Here is a 24,324-nt window from a genome sequence, read left to right as displayed (position 1 = left end):
CTAAGAAAGGTTGGAAGTTGTTGGGCCATATCAATACAGAGCACATGACAATTAGGATTACTTAACAGATTTTTTTTTATACCTTCATAATTCATTGTGACCATAATGGAGTGTCCCCAGTTAATTTATCATCTTTCCACACAAAGCTTCTCCGCATTGAATTTAGCAGCTTAACCCGCCAGGATTGTTCTATGCCTGCTATTTGCCAGCCCCAGAAGCTGGGAGAATAGGAACGAAGCCGATGGTTTCTGTCCTCATGAAGCTTATGGTCTAGCTCACGTTTTGTGTGTAATTGTCGCGTAGTGTTTACCCACGTTTTGCACTGGTTCTGTGTGGCGTAAGCTCTGTGATATTCATGTATTTTGTTAATATTTTAATTAGTGATGATTGGTAGTGCACCGGTTTTTCTCTTCAGATTCTGGCTTCAAATTAAAAACATTTTTTATTTCAAAAAAATGCAAGTAGAAAGCTGGCCACTTTACCTGCAGATGCTCTTTGTTCATCTCACTTTTTATCTAGTGTTCCTGTCACACTCTTTTCTTCAGTTTCTGGTTCCCCATACCCTTTTAGGAGTAGAAAAAGAAGTAGTAAGTTGATTTTCTTGTTCTAAAGAGTAATTTATCTGGATTATTTCATGGTCATGTCTCTCATAATGCCTTGATTGATAATGCACAGAGTAGAATCAGATAAGCCATTCCTGTAGTTATCAATTCTTCTGACAAGGTTACATATATTACTGAGTCTATCTGTTGCTTTGTTTCAGAAAAATGATTTTAGACTGAGGTTTTTTTTGGTTAAGCTTGCTTTTTAGATTGCAATTTAGGTTGCCTTTAATATTCACTTACTCGTGTATTTCTTACTCGATTTCTTCTTTTGTGTTTAGTCTGACATTATTATTGCTATTCCTATTTTGTCTTGCTCCAAAAGGAATTTGAGATGGCCTTCAAATAACGGTTAAAAATACATTAAGCGACTAAGAAAAATGAAAACAAAGGTCACATTGAGTGGTTTACTATTAGGTAACATTAGCTTGTTCTCTCTTGTGTCACCAAATATTTTGTTGCAATCTGGGGTAGATTGCTGTTTACTGATTTGAGTTCTCTTCCCAAGCATTTTATTCTTAGCTTGGGCCCCAGCATTTTCCATTAAAGCAGTGACGTTTGTCTGTTGGCATCTGAAGAACTGTAACTTAGTCCACACTGTACTTTTAGGGCAGAACCTGCCACATGAGGCTTACATGAGGCTTACAACTTTGTCTGGAGTGGAGATAACTGGCCCCGCCTCCGATCGGCTCAGTGACCTTGTGTTATTCCTGTCTCTGGGTCCCCTGATTTCCCATGTGTGAAGTACATGGCTTAGACTTCATGATCTCTAAAGCTCCCACAATGGTTCACGAGGCCTATGCAAATTACAGAAAGCTAATTTTTTAAGTTTCTAATTATTCCTGTGTATGTCAGCAGTTAAGCTTTTACTTTTAAAACCTTGAAACTATAAACATGTTTAAAATGAGTTCTATATGTATTTTAAAGAAAATATTACATTGTAAGTTCTCTTTTTGCCTTTCCTAGGTCATTGTGGAAAGACATTTGCCATTTTGGAAAGATTTTTGAATCACAGCCATGACAAAATAGCATGGTTAGTCATTGTGGATGATGACACGTTAATAAGGTAAGGAGCCCTCATCATCCTAGGGTGGCTTTATATTCTACATATATTCAGAAGCTAGGATGGGTACTTCTGCTTCTGGCCAAGATGGAGTAACAGGGACTAGATTTACCCTCACGTTTGAAACAATGCCCCAAAAAGGACAAAATATATGAAACGAGGGGTTTTAAGACCCTGGACATTAGGCAACAAAGGACAGTAACCCATGAGACATATGAGATGTATGAAGTAAGTTCTATGACAGCCCCAGCTAACTGCCTTAAGAGAATGTAAATAGCTGCTGAGGGAAGGGAACCCAGTTGGAACGTGGCCAACTCCTTGAGTTGAAGAGATGATGCTGAGAGCCTGGGGTGACCGAGACCCATTAGCTTGCAGGACAGAGCACTGGAGAGGGAGAGCTGCACAGAAAGAACACTGGAGATCTGTGGGGGCTCCCCTCAAATATTCAGTTGAGTATTGATCAGTGCATACATGTGAGGAAACTACTGGACGCTGGGGAGAGAACCAGCCAAGATGATGAGAGGGGATGGCGCCCAACACTCACACAGGGCTGAGTAGGGTACCTATTTCCACCAGCCAGACTGGGAGACCCTGGACTCATAGGGTGTTGGGTAGAGTAGATAGATATAGAAGTATCTTGCTTTAATAGTGGGAAATAGCTAAGTACTGCCTCAGTCCTGCCTAAGAGATCTTAAAAGACCAAACTGTTTCCAGGTAACTAGTCTGCATCCAAGAACAAAGCTCAAGATTTAGAGAAGTACCAAAATATCCATCACCCAACAAGGAATCACAATGCTTGGCATTCAATCAAAAGTTCCCAGACATGGAAAGCAGCAGGAAAACGTACCCATGCTGAGAAAAATCAGTTGATTGAAATTACCCCAGAAATGACAGTGTTAACTAGTTATTTATAACTACAAGTTCTGTTAGTTACAGCTTAGTAACTCTTACATTTATTCAAAAAGGGACATGGAAGGTATAACCAAACTGAACTTCTAGAGATGAAAACTACTTTGTCTGAGGTGAAAAATCCATTGGATAAGATTAACAGCTAATTAGAACTTGGAGAAGAACGTATCGGTGAACTTGTAGATATTGCGATGGTAACTGTCCACGGGAAACACAAAGATAAATAATTCAAAACCAGTGAACAGAACATCACTGCGGTGTGGGACAACGTCAGGTGGCTTTGTATGTATGCAATTTGGAGTCCCCAGAAGGGGCATCTGACAAATATTTAAAGAAAGATTTTCAAATTTGATGAAAACTATAAACCAACTGATCCAGACACTGATTCCAGATCCGTGAACCCCAGACACTACTGTGAGTGTCCAAATGGAGCACAATCACCTCCAAGAATGGACTCTTTCAGTAACATCGTGTGTAGCATTTGTTAAATCTCTACTTCACTTGTGTCATCAGTCCTCAGTACAGTCATGTTTTGCCACATGTTCATTTAGAGTTTCTTTTTTTGTTCATCTTTACCAGCAATAATATCTAATTGCCTAGTGAGGTCTTAAACATGTTTTAGTTTGAGCTTGTCACCTTTTCCTTGCGAGACTCTCAAATCATCCTCAGTTGCATGAACTCTTCTGGCTTCTCCTAAGTCATGAAGCTGAATAATTATAAGACTGAGAGGTCAAAAATTCAAAAACTTAAAAAAAAAAAAAAAAAAAAAAAAAAAAAAAAGAAGAGGACAAGAAAGGGAAAAAGCAAAACTAGAATTTTAGACTCAGGCAAGAAAGAAAAAGGCAAATTCATCTCTGAAGTTATGACCAAAATATCCAGAAGTAAACAAATTCAAATGAGAATTTAATGAGACATGGATAAAAACTAGGAAAGCCTTCTAGAAAATGAAAATGGGGTCTGTTAGTTAAAAGGGTGAGAAAAAAAGTGGTTAAAATGAACACGTACTGAAGTCCAACACCTGTATAATTGCAGTTCCTGATTGAAGAAAATAAAACATAGAAATAACACTTAAATTACCAGAATAAAAGAGGACCTTAATGTATATATTAAAAGGGCCTACCTGGTGGGTGCCATGGAAAATTGACCTGGGATCATCCACCTCTTCCCATAGCTTGACAAATCCAATAGATTTTGATAACGTCCTCTGAGTCTTGTGGCAAAATGATGAAAGAGCAAGAAAGTAAGCCTGGCATCGGAAACAGTAGAGGAACATGTTAAACTCAAAAAATGGTGAATCATAAATTTTATATACAGCTAAGATGCTCTTCAGTATCAGTAGGAAATTTCTTAATGTCCACCAACTAAATGAGTAGTGTGCACATGCATCCTTTGTGGGGAATGTATTAGAGAAAGAACTTCATGCAGACAAGAGAGATGAAATTTGGGCAAGAGGACTGATGGTGAATATTTCATATATTTAACTGTAAAGTTAAAACAGGGTTGGGGAATAGGTATATAGGTAGGGGAATGGTATATAAATATAATATGTTTTGACAAAGTAGAAAGTATGTAACTTTAAAAAAATGGAAAGAAAAAGGAAAGTAGGATAAGATCATGGCTTATTGTATAGCTAGTAGATGGGATTCAAAGGATACCGTGTAAAACTGACAGATCTTAATACTATTAAATAGGAAAAACACAATAGGCATAAAAAGTTAAACACAATATAATGGGGGGAAAACTTCCAACACCAAGAATATTTTTTAAAGCAAAAAGTAAAGAAACACAGTAAATAGTATATGTATAATTCAAACCCAAAGTAATTTCAGTGTAGAGACCAAATATTATGAGTTGTGTCACTAAATGTGAATGGGTTTAACTCACCTAAGAACTTTCAGATTGGTTCATAAAACAAACCCCAACTCTATACTTTTATAGAAAAGACATACATAAAACAGTCCTTCAAAAGTGTAAAAGGGATGGATAAAGAACTGCCAAGCCAATGAGAATTAAAAAAATTCAATTCTCAACTCAAAAAAAACGAGAAAAGAATAAAAAAGCCAACCCAAAAAAGCATATGGAGGGAAATAAGAAAGATACATGTGGAAATGATGAGGTAGAGAAAAAGACCAAATTAATGAATGAGAATTTTGTTTCTTTGAAAAAATTGTATTGAATGCTTTTCTCATTTAATGGTATCTATCGCCTGGAAATCAAAGTGCACAAGAATATATTTAGGAACAAAGGGGAAATAAACATGCCTGTGTCTCCTTATCTTTCCATAAACAAAATGAGGGATGGTTGAACCATGAGGTTGGTTTCTAAAAGGACTGGGTGGAAGAAGAGGATAGATGGAGTAGGGGAGGGTATGACCCTACTGAATTTATCTTTTACTTTAGTTGATTGGGAAAGCATGCTCATATTTTACAAATTTGAAAATAAATCAGTAAGGACAGGATTAAAGTCAGTAAGGACGGAGAGCAAGCTGAAACAAATGGACCCGACTGTGTTTCGAATGAAAACATAATCCCACTGAAGGAAAACTATGACTGATGCAAGTAACAGTGGAAGACCATATTTATAAGCGTACCTTACGTGTGGGAAGAGGTGAGGAATGGCAGGCAAATCCTGAATTTGCAGTTAGTCTGATTTTTGTAGTGGTGTGGTAAAGCAATTCTGCAGTTATTTTAGGTACGCTGGAGGATTGAGCAAATGGTGTTGGAACCTAGGGTTGTGCGAGAAGGAAATTGTGCAAGAAAGAAAATATGGATATGGAATCAGGCAGGTCAGGAGGTCTATGAAAGGAGATTGCAAGTGGAGACATTTCTCACAACTCATAAGTTTTGTCAGACCCATGATTTCTAACGTATGTGTACATGTGAGCTTCCTAGTTCTTTCTAGAAAAGAAGACTAGAAGCAGATATCCCAGTAGCACTGACCAACTAGGGGGCACTGTGGTGCCGTCTGCCCCACTGAAAGGAACCAGGCCTTCCCAGAGAAAGTGTGGATTCTAATGCTGAGGCAAGAACATTTGGAACATTCTTCACCCCCCGCCCTTACTTTCTGGTATAAAAAGAAAAGTGCGTTTTAGGAGGACAAAGAAGCAGGCTAGAGTGGTTTCCCATTGGCCAAATTTTGGATAAGCATCATATAATTAAGGACAATAATAAATTATGAACCATTAAAATTAGGAATCCATGAGTTCATGCTTATAAGAAATAGAAAATAGGTAAATAGGTAAAAATAAATTGGGGAGAAAGATGGTATCTTAGAGTGGGCACCATAACAGAATACCATAGGCTGGGTAGCTTAAAACAATAGAAATCTATTTCTCACAGTTGTGGATGCGGGGAGGGTCCAAGATCAAGATACTGGCAAGGTAGGTGTCTGAGGCCTCTTCTCTTGGGTCTCTGTGTCCTCACATGACCTCTTCTTTGTGCCCCACGGAGAGAGAGCTCTCCAGCGTCTCTTCTTACAAGGACATTAATTCTATTGGATCAGAGTCCTACCCTTAGGACCTTATTTAACTTTAATTACCTCCTTAGAGGTCCCATTTCCAAATATAACCACACTGGGGGCTCTGGCTTCAACATACAAATTTGGTGTGGGCACAATTCCATGCCTAGCAGGTGGGCTCTTGCTTGCAGGATAATGAAGAGTTGTGACTCGTAAATGTGGAGGTCGTGATGGGGTGGGAAAAGCCCTCACTTTGTAACCATCATAGTAAAGATTAAAGTAACAATCATTAATTGACGCTGAACGACGGGTACATTTTAATGAGGACAGGATATTTGCTGGTGTTAAAGCGTCTGCCCGGAGACTCTCGGAAATAGCAATGGAAAAGCGTAAGATGTGCGGATGACATAGGACCCCCAGCTCACCTTGTCGCATGGATACACCTAGATACCACCCACGTCCATGTAAATAACCCAGAAAAGGACCCAACGGCTGACAGAACAGAATCTTCACACTAAACATAAAGAGGCCACAACAAAAATGGTCGGAAGGGCAGAGATGCAGTCAGGACCCAAGCTGACCAATGGGGCTGTCCATGGGAGGGCCACTACAAGCATGGAGAAGGGAGAGGAACGGACCCCACCCTGGGCACCCCAGTATGAAACTACCTGCACTGGGAAGATGAATCCCCAGAACACTTAGCTTTGAAGACTAGAAGGGATTGACATCGCCTGTCTTTACAGTCAATGGGGCTTAACACCTGGCCCTTTAAATTTCAGAGGCTCAGCCCTGGGAGAGCTGGAGTCCCCACCCTTAAGAGACAGCATAGCAGCCCCACTGAGATACAGCATAGAAGCAGCAGTGTGAAAAACACCTGGGAGAGAGAGATTTATTAATCTCAGGATGTGTGCTGGAGGGGCAGGGATCTTTAGGAGACTTCTCTAAGAACAAAAGAGTTGGCAGTCACCATATCCCTCCCCGCCCCCCATCCCACCAGCCTAGACCCATGGACGTGTGCAGAAACCAGCACAGTGCTAACACTCTCTGTGTAGTTTGCTAACCATCTGCCAGCCCTGTGCTTTTGTGCAGACTGTCCCTCCAACCAGGCCTTGGCAGGAGTTCTCTAAAACAGCACCAGGTCTCCTCCCATAGCAAACTGGAGTAGACCTTGCTAGCAGTGTAGACGCACCCCCTCCACCCAGCCCACGGTAAGTCCATCCAAAGTGGTGCCACAAGCCTGGAAGTGTGCGAGCAGCCCCAGTGGGGGCCGGCACCACTCCAAGGTGACTCCCGCCCCTGGGAGAGGGTAAGATAAAAACACACCAGTTCTGTGGTCCCAGCAGTGGCCTGGGGACAGACAAACGGTCTGACTGTGGGCCCCACCCACCAACAGCTTCCCAGGGGATGATACAGGGAGAGTGCCCTGTAGCTCAGTGCTACTGCATCTCTGGCAAATCCCTGGTCTGACCCAAGTCATGCCTAAGGCAGCCCATTAACTAGCCCATTAACTAGCCCATTAACAACTGAGGGACCAAACCCTGCCCACAACAAACAGACAACTGGGCTGAAGGCAAAAGCAGCTCAGCCACAACAATACGGTGCATACAACACACAGAAGAGACAGCCCTGAAGTTCAAGGTTCTGCTGAATAGGGGCACTGCACTACAGGGTGCCACAGGACCTAGTCTTCATAAGGCAACTACTTTGAAGATCAGGAGATATAACTATTTCCTAGTACACAGAGATCGACACAGAGAGTTAGACAAAATGACACAGGAATATCTCCCAAACCAAAGAACAAAATCCTAGCAAGAGAGCTAAATAAAATGGAGATAAGTAATATGCCTAGAGAATTTAAAGTAATGGCCATAAATATATCCACCGGACTAGAGAAAAGAATGGAGGAGCCCACCAAGACCATCCACAGAAAGAAAACAAAGAACCAGAGATGAAGAATTCAATAACAAAGTGACAATACACTAAATGGAATAGTAGACTAGAGGAAGCAGAAGAATGGATCAGCAACCTGGAGGACAGAGTAACGGAAACCAACAAGTTGAAGAGGAGAGAGGAAAAAATAATAAAATAAATGAAGGTAGCTCAGTGACACCATCAAGTGTAATATTCACATTATAGGGATCCCAGAGGGAGAAGAGAGTAAAGAGGGCAGAAAATTTATTTGAAGAAAGAATAGCTGAAAACTTCCGTAATCTAGGAAACAAATCCAGAGGTGCAGAGAGCCCCCCCCAAAGTCAGCCCAAGGAGGTCCACACCAAGACACGTAGAAATTAAAATGGCAAAAAAGAGAATTTTAAGAGGAAGAGAAAAGAGTGACTATATCATGCCACTCCCTTCTGGCCTGCAAAGTGTTACAAGAAAACAACAACAACAAACCTTCAGCCAAGAATACTCTATCCAGCATGGCTATCTTTCAGAATAGAAGGACAGATAAAGAGTTTCCCAGACAAAAGTTAAATGAATTCATCACCATTAAACCAGCCCTATAAGAAGTGTTAAAGGGGATTCTGAGTAGGAAGCAAAGACCATAAGCAGGAGTAAGAAAAGTAGGAAACACAAAAGTAGTAAAATTAAGTGTATATTAAAAAGAAAAAGTCAAGAGATTAACAACAACAACAAAAATGGATATTAAGTATTATACTATAGGCCTGAAATTGGGGAGGGGGGGAGTAAAGATTTAGTGCTTCTAGAATGTGTTCAAACTTAAGTGACCCTCAATATAGACTGTTATATGCATAAAATGTTATACATAAACCTAATCAAATAAATTAGTAATGGATATGCAAAAAATAAAAGGAATCCAGGTGTATCACTAAAGAAAGCTAGCAAAATGATAGAAGAGTACAAGAAAGGAACAGAGAAGAACTACAAAAACAACTATAAAACAAAATGGCAGGAAGTATATATCAATAATTACTTTGAATGTAAATGGACTAAATGCTCCAATCAAAAGACACAGGGTGACAGAATGGATAAAAAAACACACCCACTGATCTGCTGCCTACAGGAGACTCATTTCAGACCTAAAGATACATGCAGATTCATAGGGAAGGGCTGGAAAAGCATTTATCATGAAAATGGAAGTGAAAAGAAAGCCATGGTAGCAATATTTATGTCAGAAAAAAAGACTTTGAAACAAGGACTGTAACAAGAGACCAAGAAGGATACTACATGATCATAAAGGGAACAATCCAACAAGAAGATGTAACAGTTGTCAATAGTTATGCATCTAACATGGGAGCACTCAAATATATAAAACACCTAGTAACAAAGGAAGTAATTGATAGCAATACAATGATAATAAGGACTTAAACACCCCACTTACATCAGTGGGTAGACCATCCCAACAGAAAGTCAGTAAGTAATCAGTGGCTTTGAATGACACATGGACCAGATGGAACTGATATATTTACAACATACTATCCTAAACCAGTGGAATATGCATTCTCCAAGTGTAGATGGAACATTCTCCAGGATAGCTCACGTTAGGCCAGAAAATAAGCCTCAACAAGTTCACAAAGATTCTAATCCTATTCATCTTTTCCAACCATAACACTATGAAACTAGAAGTCAACCACAAGAAAACAAAATCTGGAAAGAACACAAATACATGGAGGTCAAATAACATGCTACTAAACAATAAACAGGTTAACAACAACAAAAAAAGTAAAAATATACATGGAGACCATTGAAAACGAAAATGGTTGGGGTACCTGGGTGGCTTGGTTGGTTAAGCATCCGACTTTGGCTCAGGTCATGATCTCAGTCCATGAGTTCAAGCCCTGTGTCAGGTTCTGTGCTGACAGCTCAGAGCCTGGAGCCTGCTTCGGATTCTGTCTCTCTCTCTCTTTTTCTCTGTCCCTCCCCCACTCGTGCTCTCTCTCTCTCTCTCTCTCAAAAATAAACAAACATTTAAAAAAAAAAAAAGAAAATGGTGGTCCAAAATCTTTGGGATGCATACAAAAGCTGTTCTAAGAGGGAAATTTATAGCTATATTGGCCTAACTCAAGAAGAAGAATCTCAAACAATCTAACCTTATAGCTAAAGGGGCAAGAAAAAGCAAAATTAAACCCCAAATTGGTAGAAGGAAATAATAAAAATTAGATCAGAAATTAACAAAATAGAAACTAAAAACATAGAGCAGATTATCAATGAAACCCAGGAGATGGTTCTTTGAAAAGAATAAAATTGATAAACCTTTAGCCAGACACATGGAAACAAACAAAAAATCAGACTCAAAATCAAAAATGAAAGAGAAATAACAGACTATAGAAATACAAAGTATTATAAGAGACTATTATGAAAAACCATATGCCATGCTGAACAACCTAGAAGAAATAAATTCCTAGAAACATACAACCTCCCAGAACTGAATTGGAAAGAAATCGAAAATTTGAACAAAGTGATTACCGGCAAGGAAATTGAATCCCAACAAACAAAAGTCCAGACCCAAATGCTGAATTCTACCAAACATTTAAAGAAAAGTTAACACCTATTCTTCTCAAACTATTCCAAAAAATAGAAGAGGAAGAAAAGCTTCCAAATTCATTCTATGAGGCCAGCATTACCCTGATACCAAAACAGATAAACATGCTAGAAAAAAGGAGAACTACAAGCCAATATCCTGATGAACATAGATGCAAAAATTGTCAATAAAATATTAGCAGACTGAATCCAACAATACATTAAAATCATTCACCACGATCAAGTGGGATTTATTCCCAGGATGCAAGAGTGGTTTGTATTTGCAAATTGGTAGGATATATCACATTAAGGGAAAGGATAAAAACCATATGATCATTTCAATAGATGCAGAAAAACCATTTGACAAAGTACAACATCCACTCACGATAAAAACCCTCAACAACATAGGTTTAGAGGGACCATATCTCAGCATAATAAAGGCCATATATGAAAAATCCACAACATCATACTCAATGATGCAAAACAGCTTTTCCTATAGGATCAGAAATAAGACAAGGATGTCTACTCTTGCCACTTTTATTTAACATAGTACTGGAAGTTCTAACCACAGAAATCAGACAAGAAATAAAAGGCATTCATATTGGTGAGGAAGAAGTAGAACTTCCACTATATGTAGAGGACATAATACCCTATATAGAAAACCCTAAGACTCCCAAGAAAAAACTACTAGAACTGATAAATGAATTCAGTGAGGTCACAGGTTACAAAAATCAATGTACAGAAATCAGTTGCATTTCTAGACATTAATGATGAAGTAGAAATTAATGCCATTTATAATTGCACCAAAAACAACAACAAAAAAACAAACCCCTTGGAATGAACTTAACCAAAGAGGTGAAAGACCTGAACTCTGAAAACCATAAACCACTGATGAAAGAAATTGAGGACACAAACAAATAGAAAGATATTACATGCTCAGGGATTGGGGGAACAAATATTATTTAAAGGTCCATACTACTCAAAGCAATTTATAGATCCAGTGCAATCCCTATCAAAATACCAACAGCAGTTTTCACAGAACTAGAACAAATAATCCTAAAATTTGTATGGAACCACAAAATACCCCTAATAGCCAAAGCAATCCTAAGAGGAAACTAGAGCTATCACAATCCCAGGTTAAGATATACTGCAAAGCCATAACAATTAAAACCTGTAAGGTACTGGCACAAAAATAGACACAAAGATCAACAGATGAGAGAGCCCAGAAAGAAACCCACAATTATATGGTCCATTAATCTACAACAAAGGCAAGAATATGCAATGGGAAAAAGTCTCTTCAAAAAACGATGCTAGGAAAACTGAACAGTTAAAATAATGCTAATAATGAAATAATGCAAAAATAATGAAGCTGAACCACTGTCTTACGCCATACACAAAAATAAACTCTAAATTAAAGGCCTAAATGAAAGACCTGAAACCATAAAAATCCTAGAAGAGAGCATAGGTAGTAACTTTTATGACATTGGCTATTGCAACATTTTTCTAGATAGGTCTCCTGAGGCAAGGGAGACGAAAGCAAACAAACTATTGGCGACTTTATATCAAAATTAAAAGCTTCTGCCTAGCAAAGGAACAATCAACAAAATGAAAAGACAACCTACTGAATGGGGGAAGGTATGTGCAAATGACGTATCTAAAAAGGCGTAGTATCCAAAACATGTAGAGAAGTTTTACAACTTAAAACCAAAACCACAAGTAATCCAGTTAAAAACTGGGCAGAAGACATGAACAGACATTTCTCCAAAGAAGACAGATGGCCAGCAGACACGTTGAAAAGGTGTTCAATGTCACTAATCAGAGACATGCAAATCAAAACCACAGTGAGTTATTACCTTATATGTGTCAGAATGGCTAGAATCCAACATACAAGAAGCAACAAGTATTGGTGATGATTTAGAAAAAAAGGAACAATCATACACTGTTGGTGGGAGTGCAAACTGGTGCAGCTTTTGTGGATAACACTGTGGAGGTTCCTTAAAAAATTAAAAATAGAATTGCTATATGATCGAGTAGTTCCACTACTGGGTTTTTTACCCAAAGAATATGAAAACATTATTTCAAATACATATGTGCACTCCTGTGTTTCTTGAAAGTATTTACAAGAGCCCAAATATGAAAGCAACCTCAGTATCCATTGTGTCCACTGATAAATGAATGGATAAAGAGGTAGTGTGTACACACACACACACACACACACACACACAGGAATATTAACCATAAAAAAGAATGCAATCTTGCCATGTGCAATAACATGCATGGATCTAAAGGGTAAAATGCTAAGTGAAATAAATCAGAGAATGACAAATACCATATACTTTCACTCCTGTGTGGAATTTAAGAAACAGAATGAACAAAGAAAAATAGACAAAACCCCCAGACTCTTAAATCTAGAATATAAACTGGTGGTTTGGGTAGAACTAAACTGGTGGGATTGGGAAGGGGAATGGATGAAACAGATGATAAGCACTGAGTAATGTATAGGATTGTTCCATCACTATATCATATGCCTAAAACTAATAGGACACTGTACATTAATTATACTGGGGTTAAAAAAATAGCAATGGAAAAAGTAACTGTCCGGTGGAGAAGTGAGATAACAACTTGACTGGAATATCACCAGTGAAGAACAGAAGGGCCAGACACAGTGTCAGACATACATAATACTGTGACTGGGAACATATATGCTAGACTTTGTCATGAGGGAACACCAGACAAACCCAATATGAGGATCATTCTGTTAAAAATAGGGGAGGTGCATTTATTATTAAAAATACCAGTGTCATGAAAGACAAAGAGAAGCTGAATAACTATTATAGATGAAGGGGGAATAAAGGGATATGATAAATGCAATAAGGGATCCTGGGGTTCATCCTGTACTGGAGGGAAAATGTGCCACAATGAACACCGGGTCAAGTGATAACCTTGGAATATGGGTGGTAGCTTAGATGAAAGCATTTGTTTTCAGGTTTGGAATTCTAATTAAGGCAGCTGTGAACCTTTGTGTACATATCTTTGTATAGATACCTGTTTATTTATCTTGGCTAAATACCTATGAGTGGAATGCCTGGGACATATAGTAGCTATATGTTTTAACTTTTTAAGAAATTTACTGAATGAATGTTAAAGTTTTTGAACTCTTAATTTTTCCCATTTTAAGGAAATACACAATGATGTATTTCATGTTCTTAGGGGGAAAGGGGCATAATGTATGAGGTTTACTCCCAAATACTTTAGAAAAGAGAAAATCTATCTATATATACACACACACGTACACACATAATGCACATGTATACACACATGCCTACATGTATATATACACAGATGAATATCTGTCTACAAAGATTGAGAGAGAACGATAAAGCAAATGGGGTAGAGCTAACCACTGGCTAATTTAGGTAAAGGATATATAAAAGAGTTCTTTCCACTGTACTACCCTTGGAATTCTTCTGTAATCTTGAAGTTTTTCCAAATAAAATGTTAAAAAATAAAAGCCATAATAGGTTAGAGTGGAATATTATCTGGATTCCAAAAAATCGGATAGCAGCTAACAAAATGAAGCATAAAAATCATATGATCATCTCAATAGATGTGTGAAAAGCACTTGACAAGATTCAACATCCATTTAGGATAAAAACTCTCAACAAAAGTGGTGTGTTCCCACTAAACCAAACATAATAAAGTCCATATGTGAAAAACCGATAGCCAAGATCATCCTCAGTGATGAAAAACAGAACTTTTCCCCTATGATTGGAAAAAAGATGGGGTGTCTGGGTGGCTCAGTCAGCTAAGCATTTGACCCTTGATCTCAGGTCATGAGTTCAAACTCTGCATTGGGTTCCACACTGGGCGTGGAGTCTACTCAAAAAAAAATGAGGTCTTCTCTCACCGCTATATTCAACATAGTACTAGAAGTCCTAGCCGTGGTAGTCTAACAAGAAATAAGAGGCATTCATACTGGTAAAGAAGAAGTTTAACTGTCACTATTTGTAGATGACATGATACTATACTTGAAAATCTTAAAGATTCCACCAAAAAACTACTAGAGGTAATAAATGAATTCACTAAAGTTGCAAGATTCAAAATTTATGCCCAGAAATCGGTAGTGTTTCTATACACTAACAACAAAGTCACAGAAATTAAGAACATAGCGTTTACAATTGTACCAAAAAAAAAATAAAACACCTACAAATAAACTTAACCAAAGAGGTGAAAAAAGACAACCTACTTAATGGGAGGAGAAGATATTTGGAAATGATATCGAATAAGGGGTTAATATCCAAAATATATAAAGAACTCCTACAACTCAACACCAAAAAAAAAAAAAAAAATCCAGTTAAAAAATGGGCAGAGGAGGAGTGCCTGGGTGGCTTAGTCGGTTAAGCATCCGACTTCAGCTCAGGTCATGATCTCACAGCTTGTGTGTCCTAGCCCTGTGTTGGGCTCTGTGCTGACAGCTCGGAGCCTGGAGCCTGCTTCGGATTCTGTCTCCAGCTCTCTCTGTCCCTCCTTTACTTGCTCTCTCTGTCTCTCTCTCTCAAATATAAATAAAAACATTAAAAAATTAAAAAAAAATAAAAAATGGGCAGAGGACCTGAATAGATATTTCTCCAAAGACGACCTACAGGTGGCCAACAGACACATGAAAAGATGCTCAATATCAATAATTTTGAAGGCACTTCAAATAAAAACCACAATGAGATATCATTGCACAACTGTCAGAATGGCTAAAATCAAACACAAGAAACAAGTGTTGACAAAGATGTAGAGAAAAAGGAACCCTTTTGCCCTGCTGGTGCAAATGCAAACTGGTGCAGCCACTGTGGAAAACAGTATGGAGGTTCCTCACAAAGTTAAAAATAGTAATACCATATGATCTGATAATTCTATTATTGGGTATTTATGCGGGAAAAAGGAAAACACTAATTTGAAAAGATATATGCACCCCTATGTTTATTACAGTATTATTTACAAAAGCCCAGACATGGAAGCAACCCAAGTGTCCATCGATAGGTGAATGGATAAACATGTGGTGTATATATCTATAGTGGAATATTACTCAGCCATAAAAAAAGATCTATCTTGCAATTAGGACAACATGGGTGGACCTAGAGGGTATGAAGTGAAATAAGGTATTCGTCTTTCTCAGGCTGACTTATGATTCCACTAATAAGCATAATGCAAAAAGATAAAAAGTAGAATCAGAACTATAAATACAGAGAGCTGATGGTTGCCAGAGTGGGGCGCTGGGCAAAATGTGTGAAGGGTAGGGGAGATACAGACCTCCAGTTATGGAATGAGTCAGTCATGGGAATGAAAAACAGAGCATGAGGAATACAGTAAATGTAACAGCAATGTAATGGGACAGATGGTAGCAATACTTGGGGTGAGCATAACATAATGTATAAACTTGTCAAATCACTAAGTTGTACACCTGAAACTTTGGTAGTATTGTGTGTCCAGTATATGCAGAATCAGTATTATGCTGTTAAAGTCTATATGCAGCCACTGTGTTCATATAAATTTGATAGCACGTAACCTAAAGTGTTGCTGTACTATTTTTCTTCATTTCTGTGCCTCAGAATTGCCTGAAATGGTAACAGATTGTGAATAAAGTTCTTTTCCTGGATTAATAGCCAATCCATTTGGATAGAATTAGATATCTGTCTGTTTTAGCCACATTTACAGTTTTTAGCAAAATAAAGTATATGAGGGTTGTCAGACTCCGTTTATGACTCCTCAGCTTTAAAATGATATTGTGAGTAGGGAAAGGGTTGAGGTAATAAGAAACCCAGATGAGATGTTAAATTCCAGTTATTTTAACCAAAGAAATTACAAGTTGTGGACTGAATTGGTATTTTTATAATATGCAGGAGAAAGAGAAATACGTTTCTTCTTAGGTCAAGAAGTAGATATAAATTTTCCCTAGAGGTCTTTCAAGTTTTGTTTGTTTTTTTGTTGGTGTTTTGTTTTTTTTAAACACAAACTTTTACCAGCCAAAGGCCACAGTTTCCTTAGAGAGCTATAAGAATAAATTCTCTATAACCAAATGGCGTCTTACTAGGTATCTGCATATTTACTTACCTTTCTCCGCAGAGTTATTAGCTGATTTCCTAAGGATGGATTCCAAACTGGGTGCCCAGAATGTTTACCTTGTGTGCCCAAAACAGGATAGTTTTAAGGATAACGTTTTCTGGCCACTCAGAAACTGTCAGTATTGTCAGAGGCCTTGACCTGCAGACACATATAAACATGATCAGCAAACTGGTCAACTCTTAGCACCACATTTTAAGGCAATTTTTTCATACATTAAATTGGTTTTCTTCGCTTTCAGCTTTAGGTTTATTGGCTGGGGTATTTGTGTAAGATGCACGAGTGTGGATTGAAGCGATGTCCTTCTTTCCACTTTGTGCATCTCCACTTGGGTTTAAGACCCCACCTGTCCCCCAAAAGAAGAAAAGTGAAATCCTAGAACACTAGTGTTCTAGATGTTAATACTTCTTGGGGCACCTGGGTGGCGCAGTCGGTTAAGCCTCCGACTTCAGGTCACGATCTCGCGGTCCGTGAGTTCGAGCCCCGCGTCGGGCTCTGGGCTGATGGCTCAGAGCCTGGAGCCTGTTTCCGATTCTGTGTCTCCCTCTCTCTCTGCCCCTCCCCCGTTCATGCTCTGTCTCTCTCTGTCCCAAAAATAAATAAAAAACATTAAAAAAAAAATTAAAAAAAAAATACTTCTTTGTAAGAATTTATGATCAATAACGTAGAGAAGTCCTCGATATCCTATCTCCCTCTTGGAGATACACCATGCTCATCAGGCTTGAGAAACATTGGAATTTACTTAGCTAATTAAAAAATTTTAATCCAGGGGCGCCTGGGTGGCGCAGTCGGTTAAGCGTCCGACTTCAGCCAGGTCACGATCTCGCGGTCCGTGAGTTCGAGCCCCGCGTCAGGCTCTGGGCTGATGGCTCGGAGCCTGGAGCCTGTTTCCAATTCTGTGTCTCCCTCTCTCTCTGCCCCTCCCCCGTTCATGCTCTGTCTCTCTCTGTCCCAAAAATAAATAAAAAACGTTGAAAAAAAAAATTTAAAAAAAAATTTTAATCCAAAACTGATCACGGAACATCTTTTTTGGGGGGAACACTGATTAATATCACGAGAGAACCTAGGATTTGGTGGTGTGTGACCCAGAAAGCTCTAGTTTAGAACAAATAGTGGAAGGACTTTAGAAGGCGTTTGTAAGCGGTATGAGTTCTTAAAACATGGGAAAACTAGCCCTTCTTAATATTAGCCTTTGTCTCACCTTTGAAAGGTTACTTCTAGATTTTATTTTCCTATGAAATCTTTTTCTTCACCCTCATGGCAGCTATAGCTACAGGCATTTCTCTGACCAGCTCCTGAATATTCTCACTGCCCTTTTAAAGCTATCTTGTAGACATAGGACAAAGAAATACAGGTGCCAGAAGGTATACATAAGTAGACGTAAAAAGACAACTTATGTGGCCTTACTCGGGGGAAACAGATGTGTGGTTGTGCACCATAATTGAAGGGTTTCCTGGAACGTCTAAGAAAATCCATTTGCCCACCTGCCAGCCACGCGCCTGACATGGACCTCATTTGTATCTCGAAAATTCTGTTTGGGGGCCATTAAAATTTCAAAAGTACTAAGTGTTAGAAAGGGGCGGAGGTTTATAATGTATCCTCCAAACCAGGAAGGTACATTAATACCGAAACATGAAGCAAAGCTGTTCTATACCGTTCGCAGTGTTTTCTTCAGGGTAACTTACCGACAGGCAGTCGGGTGGGCCAACGGACAGAAGATTCAGGCGGTAATATGCTCTTAATCTCCGCCCCTATTCCCAGCCTTTATCTGGACCTTCCCCCAGCTCTTATGGAGTGAGGGGCGTGGTGGGGAGGTCATGGGTAGTTATCTTAAGTGGCACCATCTGTGCACCCGATAGCTGTCAGTTATCCAAAGTGGTGCCACCTGTGCAAGATGGCGTCCCACAGATGGAGTCAATGTTGTTAGCACTCCCACATTCCACCTCTGGCATCTTTTTAGCCCGTTGCATCTTTGCCCGCCATTCTTTCACAATGGCCTTAGAGCCAGATGTCAGGAAGGGACTTGTACCCCCCTGCCACAGCAGCAGTATAAATAGCAACGCGCGTTGAACCAGTACCACCCCTGGTTTTTCACCATTCCTCATTCTTTTTTTTTTTTTTTTTAATGTGTATTTAAGAGAGAGAGAGAGAGAGTGCACATGCAAGGGGGGGGGGGGCGGGCAGAGAGAGACAGAAAGACTCCTAAGCAGGCTCTATGCTGTCAGTGCAGAGCCTGACTCAGGGCTCCATCCCATGAACCGTGAGATCGTGGCCTGAGCCAAAGTCAAGAGTCAGATGCTTAACCCACTGGGCCACCCAGGCGCCCTGAACCATTCCTCATTCTTGAGGGGTAGGGGTAACGACCCCTCTAGCTGCTTCCTGCTGGAAAAGGGTGTAGAGCAGGATTTCACGAATTAAGTTGCCATTGCATCCCACTGCAGATATTCCCTAGAGCTCAGCTGAGCTCCCATCCTTTGTAACCACTGTTTTGGAAGTCTTGTATATAGTCTTAGCATCTCATTCTACATTTTATAACAAGGTCAGTTAGGTCCATTCAAACAGTGGTCTCTTTTCAGGAGGTGGTCCTGCCAATGTGATTTCAAAGTCAGGTTTGTAGAGTGCAAGCAGTCAGGTAGTAAGTGAGTCACATATGCACAGAAGCCAGAGGAATTCGGGATCTAGCCCCTGGTTTTATAGGTAAACAATAAACATTCAACCAGAAATAGAATCTAACACCCATAAAAGTGTGTTACTGAAATATTTTTTTCTAAAATCACCCTCATTTCTATCAAAGGTAGTCAAATTAAGACTAAGTTGTTTGTGAAACAAGTCCACTTTTAACAAACTTGGCCTAAATATTTACATGCGTGCAACAAGAATGGTGATGGGCCATTTGGGTTCTTTTAAGTCTGCTTTTCTGGAACTTCTCATAGGGAATTTCAGTTTGAGCCTTTTACAGCCTTTGGAGGCCAGAAGCCAAGTCAAATACTTGCCATCAGACCCACCTGCAATACCTTTAATTTGAATTAATTCCTGTCTTCTTGAGGTCCCCAAGTGACCTTCCTGACTTGCACGGTAGGGCTCTCAGGAACCTGTAAGCAAGGTAGCAGGCCATTTTTTCCCCAAGGAATTTCCTTGGCTCTATAAAGTCAACCTTAGTTCCTTACGGCTGTTTGGCCATATTTGAGTCTATACGTGTCTCTTTCAAATGTGACATTCCAGTCAAAGCCTTGGTAATCAAGGTTTCCAGTGGTGTCCTGTTATAAGAACATATTATTATTGAACTTATGCAAATAACCGTAATTGATTTGCCATTTTATTGTTACCACAAGCCCCAGCCAAACCCTTCTGGATGTGCACTTACATCCAATTCACCACTAACACCTGGCATTAATACCCCCGAGGCCTAGTTATTTTACTACCATTTTTGCCTTTATTTCTCCCCCCGCTCCAAATTTTGAGGCATTTCCATAGATAAATGTGCATATAGCCAGTGAATATTAGAGCTAGCACAGTCTGATGGTTAGTGAAAGACAAATAGTTAATAATGGGGCCTCCAGTTGTCCACTCTTGCATGCACTAGAGGGAAACGCTGGCCTAACCCTTAGTTTCTAGGAATAGTCTGTGTCCACCCCGAAATTTTTCCATTAGCAGAGGGGCACTGGGCAACACACCCAGCTTTTTTAGCCTGCCTTCAAGGAAGTAAACTGCTTTCCATCAGGCGATGCCTTCTGGAGGCTCAGCAAGACCAACTTGGGTTGTCTATATTTTCTCTCGGGGTCCCAGATAATATTCGGTATTGCTACCATTGTTTACAAATCTTGATAGGCCCCCTTTCTGCCATTTTCTCATCAGTGGGATCGTTTTTCCCTCTTTTTAAATCTATTTCCCTCATAAGGGATTCTCTGAATTTCACTTAAGTCTGCCACCATAGTAGCTACCGTAGCAATGGGCCATTTAGCCACAGGGGCAAGAACAACCTCTAAAATCCCATACCATGCTCCTGGGGCTGAGATACGGTCATTCATACAAGAGGAAAGTCATTCTTCATTTGGGCCACCAAAATGCGTGTAAATAGCACACTTCGTCCCTAGTTCTTCCACAGAGGTCTGCTGCAACAGAAGGGAGGGAACAGCCTCCTTGTTAGGCCAGGTTTTCTTAATGCTAGCATTTATCCAATCAGTCAGCTTAGCAAAGTGCCTGCAGTTCTCGACCACGCCTGCCGTATATAATCTTTCATCACCAGGCAGGTTCAGCAGTGGCTGAGGCCACGTTTTCATCTCAAATCCATTCAGCATAATACCATCTCCTCCACAGTCCTAAGACCCAAGCTGCCACCCCTTCTTGGCCCTTTTGCTTCACCACCATTTCAGACTCGTGTCGGTTAGGGCGTTTCTGTACTCACACGCCGGTCTGAAACGCTCACGAGACCTGGCCGAATCTCCTGGCTAGCAAGCTTGGGATTTCCCCCAAGGGACCACAGGCTTTCCCTGCGTGGACTGTGGGCTTCTCCTGGCATCGCCCCCTTTACCCCTCCCTGGCTTGTTTCATTTTCAGTCTCCTGTCCGCTACGCCAAGTATTAGAAGCTGGAGGAGGGTCAGTAATGGATCCTCCAGACTGAGAAGGCACTTTAATGCTGAAAAAGGAAGCAAGCCAGTCCAAGCTGTTTACGGTTTTATTCAGGGAAACTTACTGATGGTCAGTCTATCAGCCAGGACGGTAATATGCAGCTATTCTCTGCCACTCTCCAGGTTTTATGGAGCTAGGGGCATGGGGGTGCCCTCACAGGGTAGCTATCTAAAGTGGCACCACCTGGGCAGAGGCTCTCTGCTATTATCTAAAGTGGCGCATTCAGTGCGCCAGAGGCAAGGACAAGATGGAGGGCCAAGATGGAGTCAGTGTTGTCAGCGCTCCTATGCCAAGTACATCTGAAGAGATGTGAGAGTTCACGCTCACTGGGAAACAGGACTGGTAGACGTGAGCTAAACAGTACACTGGCCACCTCAACTTCGTTAACCTGCCACCCTACCCACCCAGGGGAGGCAGCCATGTTCTGGCAGGGGCTTATTAAAACCGGGGAGTAAGCCCCTTGTTTTTTAGTTTCTCTTCTGTTTCCAGGGATCTACAGTGTCCATTTTTTTCTTCTTCTTTTTAAGTGAATTTCTTCCGTAAATCACTTGAATTTCATCTCTAAGCGATTTCCGTACAGTAGCATATAACGTGACCGGTGGGATGTAAGAATCGTCAACTTTTTACCGTGGAAACCCATTTGAGTTAAGTAATTATTGCTTATGTTCTCTTTGGAATCTTAGCATCTCCAGGCTCCAGCACTTGCTTAGCTGTTATGACTCCAGCGAACCGCTGTTTCTGGGAGAGCGTTACGGCTACGGCCTGGGCACTGGAGGCTACAGCTACGTCACGGGAGGAGGAGGGTAACTATGAACAGAGCTTTCTGCAAATACTCTCAGCACTCACTTCTGTTTCTGTGATCCAGGGCTGGGCATGTGGCAGCGGGACCAATCCTGATACATACGTGCTCTGTAAATGGTAGCTGTGACTGTAATAGGAAAGTAAACCGTTCTAAATACGAGAACGGTTCACCACAAAGAATATTTTACCCCTTGGAGAAATATAAATGGATGTTGAGGGACTTGGTAGAAATTTCCCTAGAGGAATGATTGCCTCTAGGTAGACAATTAGCTTTGCTTGTTTTAATGAGAAAGAAATTTGGATATAGATTTTATTCCAGAAAACAAGTCACTAGACTTTTAAATGATCTATTGCTAATAAATCACATTTAGGAAAAGAGTAGTACAGAAATAAGTCACCAGACTTTTAAATTATCTATTGCTAATAAATCACATTTAGGAAAAGAGTAGTATAGAATATCACTTAAGCAGTTAAGTGATATTTGTGTCGGATTTATAGATTTTAAATGACAGTGAAAAGTTAACGTTTTTCATGTTTATTTATTTTTTGAGAGAGAGAATGAGAGAGAGCAAGCCGGGGAGGGACAGGGACAGGGAGAGAGAAATCCCAAGGCACTGACATGGGGCTCGAATTCACAAACTGTGACGTCATGACCTGAGCCGAAACCAAGAGTCGGATCAACTGACTGAGCCACCCAGGTGCCCCCAAAGTCAGTGTTTTTATTTATTTTTTTATTTTTTTAATGTTTATTTATTTTTGAGACAGAGAGAGACAGAGCATGAACGGGGGAGGGGCAGAGAGAGAGGGAGACACAGAATCGGAAGCAGGCTCCAGGCTCTGAGCCATCAGCCCAGAGCTCGACGCGAGGCTCGAACTCACGGACTGCGAGATCGTGACCTGAGCTGAAGTCAGACGCTTAACCAACTGAGCCACCCAGGCGCCCCCAAAGTCAGTGTTTTTAAATGAAGCATCTGCCTATGCCGGATCTCTTACAGGGGACGATTCTGATTTGATTTATATGGCTACGTCACTTGGGCAGTTAGTCTATTATTTCCACAGTTTTTGCTATTGATCGATTTCGGGAGAATCTGAACTCGTTGTGAAATACAGTGATTTAAATTCATTCAACAGGTATTTGTTGAATGTCCACTATGTGCTTGGCAACATTCTTGGCACTGGTTTATAAAGCTCTGTGAGTCATGAGCATAAGGGGCGGCAGCTTGGGTATTAGGACTGTGTAATACTGGAGGAAATGGTATTATGTTGAATGGATTCAAGATGGAAAAAATGACCCCAGCCACTGCTCAACCCGCCTTGTGATAAAGACTATCTACTGGGCCTGGGCAGGAGTACTGATCTTCGTTGGGCAGTGGCATGCTTCCACCTGAGGTCATTAGCAACAGGAGATGGGGGTCCAGGTAGGCCTTGGAAAAGACGCCAAAGGGTAAAGGCCAACGACTGTTGACTTCTTAATTAAAAAAAAAAAAAAAAAGGCTCAAGCTATTTGAAGCTTTATAGTAATGCATTTAGTTTTCTGGGTGAGGTGGTGAAGCCAGTGAAGGACCAGGGTATGGTATCCCTTGAGTCAGAACTTTCTGCCTTTGAACGGGGTCTTATTATTTGCATATGGGTTTCTATATTTTGTGGCACATGTGGGCTAACATACTTTTAACACAGAAGTGATGGCCAAGAACACTATTTGGTTTCCTTCTTTGCCTGTTGGATTTCACTGTTATCTCTGAGACTGGCCCTTGAAGCCTGAAATGGCACTTGACCTCACCTAGCCAGTGTGGCCTTTCGTTGCTCCAGCTGGTTGCTCATTCACTCCGCAAGCCTGGTGGGCATAGGCACTGGGGATGCAAACGGAAGCCACAGTTCCTTCCCTACAGGAGCTCACAGGGCAGTGCCAGACTGGCATCTACACTGCATGGGTGTCACCGCTCCCCTTCCCAGGCTCATGGCGGGCACTGTAACCACCAGGACGGCACTGTTAACTCTTAACGTGTTCAGCGTCTACCTTCTTACTGTGGACTTCCTACCACCTCCAGTTTTGCCATCTTAAAACTCCTTCCTGCCACTGCACCCTCCCTCTTTTCCCCTTCAAGTCATCGTAAGAACCCAGGACTCATGATCTCTGCTCTCCAGCTCCTACTTCCGTGTGACTGCCACGCTTGGCTTCCCACCTCAGCTGTCTTGCCGAGGTTTCTGGCAGCATCCACGTAGCCAAATCCAGGGGCGGACTCCCGATCTTCCTCTTGTTTGACCTCTTA

General features: G+C 40.6%; 1 protein-coding gene across 1 annotated transcript in view; it reads left to right on the top strand.

Moving 5' to 3' along the window:
• The window catches only part of B3GLCT (beta 3-glucosyltransferase), a 109,831-nt gene that overhangs the window by 65,492 nt on the left and 20,015 nt on the right, over positions 1-24,324 (top strand). Inside the window, exons 12-13 of the mRNA XM_078435753.2 lie at positions 1,569-1,668; positions 21,937-22,056. Of these exons, the coding sequence (XP_078291879.1) occupies positions 1,569-1,668; positions 21,937-22,056 (220 nt within the window). The remainder of the gene's footprint in view (positions 1-1,568; positions 1,669-21,936; positions 22,057-24,324) is intronic.

Source organism: Panthera onca, chromosome A1 (assembly GCF_046562875.1).
Source record: "Panthera onca isolate mPanOnc1 chromosome A1, mPanOnc1 haplotype 2, whole genome shotgun sequence".
In the NCBI taxonomy this organism is placed as follows: domain Eukaryota; kingdom Metazoa; phylum Chordata; class Mammalia; order Carnivora; family Felidae; genus Panthera; species Panthera onca.
This window is presented reverse-complemented; position numbering and strand designations above follow the sequence as displayed.